Genomic DNA, 12,075 nt, shown 5'->3' with positions numbered 1-12,075 from the left:
AGGACAAAAAAGGAGAAGGAAAAGGAGGAGAAGGAGAAGGAAGAGGAGGAGATGGAGAAGGAGTAGAAGGAAAAGAAGAAAGACAAGAAGGAGGAGAAAGAGAAGGAGGAGAAGGAAAAAAAGGAAAAGAAGGAGGAGGAGAAGGAAAAGGAAGAAAAGAAAAAGAAGAAGAAAGGAGATGGAGAAGAAGGAAAGGAAAGAGGAGAAGAAAGAAGAGAAGTAAACAAAGGAGGAGAAGGAAAGGAGAATGAGAAGGCGGAGAAAGAAAGAAAGAAGAACATGGAGAAGAAGAAGGAGAAGGTCTTGCACCTGTGAATTGGAGGCTGGGGTGGAGCTGATTGGAAGAGATGCCGTAGCTAGAGTTCGACTAAGGAGGGGGTTGGGGGGGTTGCTGCTAGGAGGGTGTGTGGCCTTCCAGTAAGCCTCCATGTAGTCAGCAAGATGTTCACAGGCATCTTCAAGCTGGTTTTCATCTAGGATTACATCAAACAATTCCTGTAGAGAAGAAAAAAAGATTAAGATCCTACTTCAGGCACACCAGCATTCTGATTCAGGGACAGTAACAAAACAAATTAACCAAAAAACCGTGAACCCTACACGAAGAGACGCATGTTGATATTTGATCTTCCCTACCATGTTGTGTCTACTTCCTCTCCCTCTTACAGATGAAGAAATGGATTAGAAGAAGTTGTGTCCAGGTCCTCGTAGGACTTGTAAAGGCCATGTTTCACTTCCATGCTGGGAAATCTATAACCCATTAATTTTGAACCCTGATCAAGTTTTGGCTTATATACAAATTTCTACACTAAAGAGAAGTAGTAACTCACTGGTGGACACTGGGCCAGTTTATCAGCTGCCACCATCTGGACATTGAGGTGTTTTGCTTGAGATTTTCCTCGAGATTTTATTAGCCTTTGCAAAACCTGCAAGAAACACAATTATAAGATGATTCAAAGTAAGATGTTCGAAAAAGAGCAAAATCTACAAAGAGTTAAAAATTCCCATAATCTTTGTGGGGGAGGATAGAGTAGGAAACAAGTTATTTCAGAAGCAAAGCATTTTGCTTATAATGGACTGAATTGCCATCTCTCTCTCTACAAATCATTGAAATTCCAAACTGTAAAAAGCACATATTTACAGAAATCTCAATTAGGGGCTTCTCAACACATGCTTGACACCAGATTCACTCTGAGTTCCACCGTTTTTCAAAACTCAAAAGTGATAATCATGTTTTCCTCACCTTGCTTTCCAAAACCATTGCCCGAGATGACAGCCATTTACTCCAGTCATTTTCTTACCAGAAATGTGGGCAGAAAGAGGTAGACAATCCATTCATCATTGATTATCGACATTTAATGGAAGCCATATGTTTCTTTATAATCTTGGCTTCAATTTCAAAGAAAATAACTTGTTGCATTAGAAACTAAGAACATAAAACACATTCTGGGGAAAAGCAAGTTAGCGAATAAACAACAGCAACCCTCTTTACCTTAGGAGAAGAAATCTTTACATAGACTATAATTGGAGCCAGAGAGGTTTTGCTGAGCTGGGCTGGATGATTGATGGTGTCTGCATCCAGGACTACCAACTGCAAAGTCCTTGCCAGTTCAAATATCCTTTCAATCTCACTCTGAACTTCAGCTGTAAAGGGAAGCGAGGTCCAATTATTTCAGGTGCAGCCTATTAGGCAAAATTAGGTTAAAAGAAAGTAATGATGTGCTGTTCCTGCCACAGAAGAGTACACTGATGCTGAGAGTGAAATGCTAGAATTACAGACATGATAGTGGATTTTTTAAAGGTTCCTTTGAAAGGAGCTATTTCCTCCAAAATACGTGCAGAATTGAGAAAATATTCTTTCAAGCTAAAAGAGGAAAAGTAAACTTCAAAGGGACACCAGATTTCCATAAGAAATGTATGTCATGGCTCTCTCTACTCACTTATATTTTCACTTGAAAGCTTTCACCTGATAATCCTTTCATACAAATAGAGAAAAGTAATACTAGAGACAGACCATTCTCCCCTTTCCTCCATGGGTACTTCTGCTTGATCACAACCATCATCTAGAACTTGTTTCCCACAAACTTGCAAGTTTCTCATCTTTTTAGATATACAAATCAAACATTTACTGATAACAAATCATAATTTCGCAACCACCAATCTGAGTAAACCAACACCATATGGGGAAGGTAGTAATGATTATGATGAAAATCCAGCTTTCGGGATCCAGAAGAAACCAGAAGGTTGGATACATAGCTTTCTGCTCCCAGCACACCTAGCGAACTCATAGTTTCCATGACCAGAAGAATGAGCCCACAACTTTCACATTTCAAAAACGTGTGTCCCCAACAAAGACAATACCGCAAAAAACCAGCCTGCCCAGTAACCAGAAGCTGACAATCAAAGCTGGTCTGGAAGAAAAAAAGGGGAAGACAATTTGTCTAGGTCCTTTTCTTTTTTCTCTAAATGGATCGGGTCTTAATGTCCATAGTTAGGAGAGGCTTCCTCACTTTTATCCTGTGTTTGAAAAACATTTTAAAAATCATTTCGGATAAATTTTTACTATCATTTTAAAATGTCATTTGCGTTTCATAATATTCACCCCCCTCTCTTCCCCACCCCATAACCCCTTACAGAGAGCCATTCTTCATAATAAAGAATGAGGGAAAAAATTCAAAATTATCCCACATATGGTGAAAGTCTCAAATCATAATTTAGACACGTTATCTTTAAATCAGCCTCATATGCATAGCCTTGGGTACAGAAGTTTCTTAAGAGTAGTCTTAACTAGTATCCATTCCAGAATAAGAGAAAAAGGTAAATTAGTTACTGCCTAAGGATTAAATGTGGTTATTTGCATAAGCCACTTCTAAAATAAGAAACTTCTTGAGACTTACCATTAAAATGGTAGTGATTATCCTTATAAAAACCATTCTAAGGCATTACTATTTTATTCAACAACTTTTGGTTAAGGTGTGGTGATTGTCATTTCTTTTTTAAAGCTTCTACTCTGATCCTTCTCTTAAAATGTATTTTGTGTTCCACGGAGCATTCTCTTTAATTTCAAGCTAGATTATAAATTCAACTTTTTTTTTTTTTTAAACACCAGCATCCAAGTGACTTGGTCATTGGAAAGTCTATGGTTATCATTATGATAAGTTCTAACAGGATCTATCCAGTTGGAACAAACAAATAAGGGGCTTAAGGACGGGGCACTGTGGTGGTTGTGCAAGGATCCAAACTCTGCTGATTGGGCAAGTCATTCCCCACCACCATTACACAATCACTTTCTTCTTTAAAGACCATTAGGCTAGATTGTCACTGAAGTCTCTTATCTGTGGATCTAAAATCCAATAACCATACAATATTCTTTAGAAGCTCTTCACTACGACCCTGGATAAAAAAGGGGGTAATAAACAACAACCTTAACAACACATAAAAACTTTAAGACAGGTGTTCTCAACTTTGTACCATAGATTTTTTTTTTGCAATTTAGCAAAATTTATATTTCCTTTCTCAGAATAATGTTTTTAAATGAATGAAATATATAGAATCATAACTCTATTTCAATATAATGGATTTTTTATCAAAAAATTTTTTGAAAAAGCAAGTTCACAAATACTTTTATTCCTAAGGTATTCACGGCTTTCCAATATGTAGTAGCAGAGCAAGCAGTCATAATTGATGCAATGATGTTGATGAAAATCTTTTAAAGAAGTATGGAAGTACTTAAAGCATCATATTGTATCTATTTCTTTGCTCTGGGACTTAGAGCAATATTTATCTGATCTGAATTAAAAGCCATATAATACATTTAATCAATTGTGCATGTCAATATCCACTATAAAAATAACTTGAGTTCACATACATACACAACACATCCTCAAGCACTACTTTTGATGCAAAGAAAAGAGTTTATTTGGGGATGACCTATAAGAGCTCTAAGCCATCAAAAATTACTATCTTAAAAATCTGTCTTCTCACCTCTGCATCTTAGAAATAATTTTATTTTTTTTTCCCAGACTCTCTCAAGAGTCACCCACAGGAGGTCTTAATGGTATCCATTGCTTGTACTTTTATCGCTCTGGTTATTTTCTATGGGGCAGCTAGACAATAATCTTGTGATAGAGCACCAGCCCTGGAGTGAGGAGGACATGAGGTCAAATTCAGCCTGACACTTAACACTTATTAGGACTTATTAGGTCACTTAACCCCAACTGCATCTCCCCCTCCACCAAAAAAAAGAATTAGATTGTCTTCATGTCTTCTGTATATATTTTATATGCACCTATTTTACTTTCATGTAGTATGTGCTTATCCCATTAAAATGTGAGATCTTTGAGGGCAGGGACTGGTTTGCCTTTTCTTTGTGTTTTCCATAGTAGGTTCTTAATAAATGCTTGGTGACTGAGTACTTAGTGATTTGTTGATTAGACCCAGAAGAAAGTGACTGATATTTTCTAGGGAGAGAGAATGCACACATAGTTTCTAGCGAGAGAAACATGTTAACATGTGATTCAGTGTATTATCTTTTTTATTATAGCTTTTTATTTACAAAACATATGCATGGGTAATTTTTCAGCATTGACCCTTGCAAAACCATGTGTTCCAATTTTTCCCCTCCTTCCTCCTACTCCCTCACTTAGATGGCAGGTAGTCCCATACATGTTAAAGTATATGTTAAATCCAATATATGTATACATATTTATACAGTTATCTTGCTAGTGCATTATCTTCTTAAAAGATTAATTCAATAAAAGAGATGTTGAAGATTTTTGACATTCGTTCCTCAGTCTAAAAACTAAGAAGCCTCCAAAACAACTTTTCTGTCTCACAGAAGGGCTCAACTTGAAGGACGAAGGAAGTCATCTCCTTGAAGAGAAGGATGCTATTTATTGTTGTATTCCCCACATCACTTAACACACAATGTTTGCATATTGCAAGTGCTCCAGTCAAGAGCATCCTTCAATGAAATGACTAGATCCGGGATTCACTTTTCTACTCTTCTAGGAAAAAGAGGGGACCACTAGGTGGCGCCATAGTGCACAGAGTATTAGGCTTGGAATTTGGAAGACATTTTCCTGAGTTCAAATCTGCCCTAAGAGACTCACCAGCTGGGCGACCCTCGGCACATGGCTTAACCCTATTTGCCTCAGTTTACTCATCTGTAAAATGAGCTGATGGCAAACCATTTCAGTATCTTTGCCAAGAGAACCCCAAATGGGAGCACAAAAGAGTCAGACAACTGGAAAATGGGGAACCAAGAAAGAAAACAACTCAGAAAAAACATTCTAATCCTTCCCTGAGGTAAAAATGAAGATGTGACTAATTCATGAAGGAATTTCCCAGAAACACAATAGTTGAAAAACAACATAAAAAATCTAGCTAATTTGACTGTGATTATAGCAGTAGTGAACCAAGTTATAAAAATAAGAAGGCGATAATTCCGTCTGTGATCACAGCATTGAGAAGTAAGATTTAGTAATAAAAATTCCAATAATCTTATAAGTTCTCTTGTGTTTACTTATCATTTCTACAGATAATTCCAGCTCTATATAGTTTACCCTTATCTCCTTCCTGAATTCTAATCAAAATCTAATCTAAATAATAAACATTTAATCAGCATCTAATCTAAGTAAAAATAATAAAAATCTGATCAATAATAATAAGCATTTAATCTACTTCAATGGCCTACAGTCTGAAACAGACATCCCACATGTATCTCAATCAACATTTCAAAGATTATTTCCCCCCCAAATTCAACCATCTTCTAAAATTCCCTACTTCTGTTGAGAGCATTTCCACCTTTCTGGGTATCCAAGATTGCAATCTTAATACTATCCTTGACTCTCCAGTCTCATGCATCCTTATAAACTCAATTGCCATATCAACACATTTCTCATGTATATTTTCTCTTTGCTGACATGATTACTATCATTGTTCAATCTCTTTCACTCTTACTTGGATTATTCCAATAGTTTCCAAATTGGTTCTTCTGCCTCAGGTTTCTCTCTACTTCAAACCATCCTCCATTAAGCCACCAAAGTTATTTTCCTAAAGTGCAGGACTAATCATGTTACCCTTCTATTCAATATGCTACAGTAGATTTCTGGGATCATATACAAACTCCTGTTTGGCATTTAGAGCTTTTCACAGTTTGGTCCTCTACTTCCTTTCCTGCCTTATTACATATTTATTCCATATATTCTGTAGACTGGCCTAACCCGTCTATCTCCAATTTCCATGGTTTAGCAATGGCCATCTATCCCTTATTTCTAGAAGGAATCTAACTTTTCACCTGTGTGAGAAGTAAAATTGTAAGGTTCTGTTTCCACAATTAAAAAGTTTCAGAGATTCATTATCTGTTGCCATGGTAAAAAAGAATGTGACCCTCCCTCTTCTTCTTCTTCTTCTTTTTAAATTAATTGAGGCAGTTGGGGTTAAGTGATTTGCCCAGAGTCACATAGCTAGGAAGTATTAAGTGTCTGAGGTCACATTTGAACTCAGGTCCTCCTGACTTCAGGGCTGGTACTTTATCCACTGCACCTCCTAGTTGAATAATATTCATTATTTGCAATCTAGTACTCTCTGATGATGAGAATCAGGTCCAAAAGAGAATTTTCTTTGTTGGTTACACCATCTTGTGAAAGATCTAATGCAAGTAAAATTTACTTGGCTGTGCTTTAGCAATAAGAGATTTAGGTAATTGAAATTTTCCTTTATTTACTCATACCTCTGTGCTTGGCTTGTGAGTTCCCCAAATTGCTAAGTTCCTCTTTCTGTCTGCGTGGCCTAAAGTACACTCTAATGAAAAAAAAAATTACTTCTATTTTTGGATGCAATGAGCCACATTCATTCAAATGCTCTCCATTATGCTTCCTCTATTTGGTTCCTGACATCAGAGTATAACTTCTTACTGTTATAATATCATCCAATTCTCTTTTACCTATCTCATTTTTAAAAAATGACATGCCAATCCAAATGATTATTCTATTCATGAGGTCAAATCTGCTCCCTAGTTTTAGGACCCTTAATTCATTTGTTGATAATATTTTTGCTGATACTTTTGGTCCTGTGTGAAAATATTATTTATTTTTTGTTTTTTTCCCCTAAACTATGTGCTTCCTTGAATATTTTTTATTCTCCTATGAACTTGGTTTGGAGTTGGAAGGGACCTTAGCTATCATTCTGTCCAACTCTCTCACTTGACAAAGAAAGAAACTGAGATCAAGTTAGGTAATCTGCCCACATTCATAAAGTTAGTAAGCATCTGAGATGAGATTTGAACTCAAATCTTTTAAATTCTAATTTCAGCATTATCACATTGTGCTATTTCATTATACTAGTTTATAAACAACTGAATATAAAATGTATTTATTAACAATCTAAATATGATTCGTCTGTCAACTTAATCCATAAATATGCAACAGATCTAATGTCTAGAGAGACTACTGAGAATGGATTATTTGAAAACATTGATGGAATCTTTCCTTTGTATGAGTCTTAACATTCATAGGTTCAATGTGGAGGGAAATAAATGGTGATTGAGGAGAGATTAAGAACATGTGACCCATTTATTCCCATAAAATATGAGTAAGAGGCTCATGTATATATAACCTCAATATTTTTGAGATAGTGAATATCTTCCTACTCCCTTTGTGACACTTTGGTCCCACTGAATTCACTGTTCCTGCTTCCCAAAACAAAATCCACCTGGCTCTTGGGCTGCAGATTAGTATAGCGGAAAAGACAATAGCTTTGGAATCACAAGATCTAAGTTCAAATCCTGACTAATATTTATTATCTATGTGCCCTTAACTTCTCTACTATTCAATTTCCTCACTTGTGAAATAAAGCATTTGAACTATAATTTTTGAGGTCCCTTCCAGTTCTGTATTCTGTGATCCTTTGTGCGTATCTCTTTTTCTGTTCATATGACAGACAACTTGCCAACGAATCATTAAAAATGCTACTTTTGTATGACTTTTTCCAATCTAGTGCCAAAAATAGTTTAAAAATAACATCTGTGAAGAGAGTACAACTGTCAGCTGCATTATGTTGCTCTCATCATTCTTGCTGGAGAATTTATCTGGACAGACCACTTCACTGGATAAAGCATCCTGTTGATGAAGTCAAAGTTAAGGAAATTGATTTAATTAAATTACTATGTGCCAGGTGTCGCCTGCTGAAGATAAAAAGATTTTAAAACAATTACAAGGATCTAGACATTTAGGATTTAGAACTCTTAGGTTTTACGTGGAGGCCATCAAGTCCAACCTTCTCATTTTGTGGATGAGAAAGCTGAGACCTGGAGGTCCAGATGATTCCCCCAAAGTCATATATAGGAAGTAGCAAGATCAAAATTATCTTCCACTTCCTAACTGAGTCCAGCAATTTTTCCTCCATTGTACTAATTAAACTCTTGCCTCTACATCATTATAAAATTTTTTATTTAAACAAAACTGATAGAGATTTAACAGAAAGTATGTCCCATATTAGAAAATATAAGGGTAAGTGGGAATTGGGATAGAAACCTCATCTGAGGGTTAAACATTGGGTCCTCTGTATTTGCAGGGACCCACTAGAGAGATTTTCTATCTGGAACTCTTCTCATTTCATTAGTTTTAGGATATATTAGAGAAAAATTTGTATACTTCCTCTGTTTTGTTTTAAACTTCACTTATCTAAGTAAGATTTGATTTTGTTTTTGTGTGCTGTTATTGCTGTTTTGGTATTTCTTCAAACCAATTTGTTGTGATTTTTGTTGAATATATACATATATATATAAAATTATATATATATAATATCATAGCTACAGTGTGTGTATGTGTGTATACTCTCAGAATCTACAGTATATATATATATATAATATATATATTATATATATAAAATCTCAGTATCTATAGTACTGCCCAATACAAATATTGCTGCCAATATGAGAAGTATTGATTTTACATTCCTAAAATGCTGAGTCTTAGCTGATATATGTCCATATTTTTCTTCTGATTTCAAGTAGAATAAGGCTGTTTACCTTATAGTGAAATCCTAAAATATGTACTTTAATTAGATCAAGTTTGCCTCCTGGCCTATAAACCTCAAGAAATCAATCTCAAGAGCACCAGCCCTGAAGTCAGAAGGACTTGAGTTCAAATCTGACCTCAAACACTTAATATGTCCTGGCTAGGTGACCCTGGATAAGTCACTTAACCCCAATTGCCTCAGCAAAAAAATAAATAAATAAAATAAATCTTAAGTATTTAATACTTTCCTGGGAGGCCCATATCTCTTTGAGGGCTATTCTAAGTATATTTCCTTTACATTATCCTAGTGAGGTGAAAGTCTGAAACTGTTTGGATTTCTCTTGAAGCCAGAAGGATCTATTGGGGGAAGTTTTGGGGTGCTTTTTAGTTTAAGAAGATTTTCTTGGCTTTATATGCTAGTTAAGTGATTAATCTCAAATATGGCTAGTATTATTATAATATTTAGTATTTCTATGAGATCAAAGTCGAAGTGTCCCTTCATAGGAGAGGGAGAGGACAAGAAGCTCAGTTACTCTAGAGTTGTTTATTGCTTTCAAGACATCTGACCAAATCGGTTTAGTTCCTTAATTATTGGTGAGTAGGGTGAAGAGGGGAATTTCCAGTCAACCCCAACTTTGTAACTTCCCTAGCAAGGGAGATTCCTTCAGGAAAATCTCTAAAGACCCATGATTTGTCTTTGAGAAAGGAAACTTGCTTTTCTTTATTATTTTTGGGTTGGAGAAGGCCCCCCTTTTTTTGCAAGCCAAGAACTGACATATTAGGAATTTTGCCAAATGATATTGATTTGTTAATTCTATCATATCAAGTATTTGTAAATATGGAAGAATCTTAGTACCATATTTAATTAGGAACTATACCAGAAAGACTCTTCTTAAGATTCTTTAGTGGGGAAAGCATTAAGAAAAAGACAATGTGGAACTTCCCTCAGTAACAAAAGAGCTATTCAGGATCTAGGATTGTAAAATTTCCAAACACACTCTAGCAGATTTGCTGAGGATAGCAAACATTAAAATTGGGGAGAGTGTAAGGGTGGGGTCAAAAGCATCCCATCCCACTTAGCACTGATGGCTTTAAGTGACAACCCATTATGATTATTCAGTACCTATATATCTCCTTATGTGGAAGGAAATCTTTGAGGACTTGGACATGCTCTCTGAGAAACAGGGAGCTATAGTCTATTTCCAAACAGGGTTGGCATTTAAGAGACATGACTCACTTCTCACAGAATTCCTAGCATGGATTTTTGGATAAATCACTAAATGTCTCAGAATCTCGACTTTCTCATCTGTAAATTAGGGATGATAATGTTTGAACTATCACCTTAGAGTGACCGTGGAAGGAGAGCACTCTGTAAACTTCAGTTTGCTAAAGAAATGTTATTGCTTACATTAATTGCAGAATGGAGAATTTTTACAACGTGAAATTACCATGTCTGTCTCTCTGTCCCTTTGATTTTAGGTAGACCTTTGCCATCACCTAATGGAAGAGTGTTTGAAATTCTTATTTGAAGAGAAAATATGTCAGTGTTGTGCAAACTTACCTAAACTTGACCTTGTGTTGGAGCGTTCTATTATCGCGTGCTTGCTAGGATTGTTTAATACTGAACGTTTGGCAAGCGAGATGTCAGCTGTGACCCTTGTGATAGATATCCTGTGCAAAAAAAATATATATCATTAGACTTAGGTTTCCAGAAAGTTGAAGAAGAAAAAAAAATGAACAGTTAATATTAATCCAGGTAACTGAGCATATGACATGAAATACACAACTGGGAGAGAAGATATGACAAATTCAAAGCATCGTCACAGCTTGGATGATTTAGAACTTTAGAAATTTGGAAATCTGTTAGGATATTTCTCATAACTTAAGCTGACTTTTCAGAAATTCTAGGTAAATGATCCTAATATTTATTATAAAATTCAAGCAGACAAATATGGCTATTCATGCTATAAATAAAGGTGTTAGACATGCACAATTGCCTTATAATAGTACAACTGGGCAGCTGCAATCAATAAACATTTATTAGGCAGCTACTATGTGCCAAGGCACTATGCTAATTTCTAGAGTTACATAAAAAGGCAAAATTCCTGCCCTTGAGGAGCTTACAATCTAATGGGGAAGATAAGGAAATCAATATGATCAATCCAACTTTATACAGAATAAATAAGAAACAGAGAGGGACAGGGCTAGAATTAAGAAGAATTGGGAAAGGCTTCCTGGAGAAGACAGGATTTTAGTTGGAATTTCAAGGAAACCCGGGAAGCTCATCTCATCACTAAGAGATAAGCAGTGAAAGCATTCCAGACAAGGGGGACAGCCAGAGAAAAAGCCCAGACCCACGAGATGTAGTGTCTTGTTTATATAGTAGGAAGGTCAATCAGTATGTGACGGGGGCAAGGTCTTAAGAAGACCAGAAGAGTAAAAGTTGTCCAATTTATGAAGGACTGTGGATACCAAATAGAGGAGTTTGTATTTGATTCTAGAAGTGATAAGGGAGTCACTGGGGTTTACTGAGTAGTGTGACAGGGTCAGATTTGTGCTTCAGGAACATCAATTTAATGGTCAAATGAAGGATGGACTGGGTGGGGAGAGATTGAGGCAGGTCATCCTACTGTTCAGCTACTGCAGTAATCAATGCATATGGTGATACTAGAGCAGTGGGTTTAATACTCAATACATCAGTGGATCCTGCAGAATGGACAAAGACCATGGATGAAGAATATTTGTAATAATCATTGTTTTCAGGATTCATCCCTGGATTTGTGCTCTGGTCAATAACTCCCTTCAAAGCTACAGCTCCCACTCCAGTTGTTCTTTGTCATCCTATATAACCTGTACCAGACCCTCTCAGAAATACTCCAGAGGGAGATTACACAACTGATTAGATAAAAGCTGTTTGCAGATAACCTTCTCCCCTCAGGCCCTGAGCCTCTGCTTGGTGAGAACACACAGTCAAGGGACAATCTGGGCAGCAGACTTGGGACTTGCTGGTTCATGTTGCTTGAGAAATGCCAGCAGTTTGTCCTTTGCGGGATCTGGG

At 36.3% G+C, this 12,075-nt stretch overlaps 1 protein-coding gene across 6 annotated transcripts in view; it reads right to left on the bottom strand.

The window, feature by feature from the left end:
- CACNB2 (calcium voltage-gated channel auxiliary subunit beta 2) overlaps positions 1-12,075 on the bottom strand; it is a 383,626-nt gene that overhangs the window by 3,795 nt on the left and 367,756 nt on the right. For all 6 annotated transcript variants that reach the window (XM_052000736.1, XM_052000730.1, XM_052000732.1 and 3 more), the window contains 4 exons: positions 10,579-10,688; positions 1,490-1,641; positions 828-923; positions 310-495 (listed from right to left, as the gene is read on the bottom strand). In XM_052000736.1, the coding sequence (XP_051856696.1) occupies positions 310-495; positions 828-923; positions 1,490-1,641; positions 10,579-10,688 (544 nt within the window). The remainder of the gene's footprint in view (positions 1-309; positions 496-827; positions 924-1,489; positions 1,642-10,578; positions 10,689-12,075) is intronic.

The sequence above is a fragment of the Antechinus flavipes genome, chromosome 5 (assembly GCF_016432865.1).
Source record: "Antechinus flavipes isolate AdamAnt ecotype Samford, QLD, Australia chromosome 5, AdamAnt_v2, whole genome shotgun sequence".
NCBI classification, from domain to species: domain Eukaryota; kingdom Metazoa; phylum Chordata; class Mammalia; order Dasyuromorphia; family Dasyuridae; genus Antechinus; species Antechinus flavipes.
This window is presented reverse-complemented; position numbering and strand designations above follow the sequence as displayed.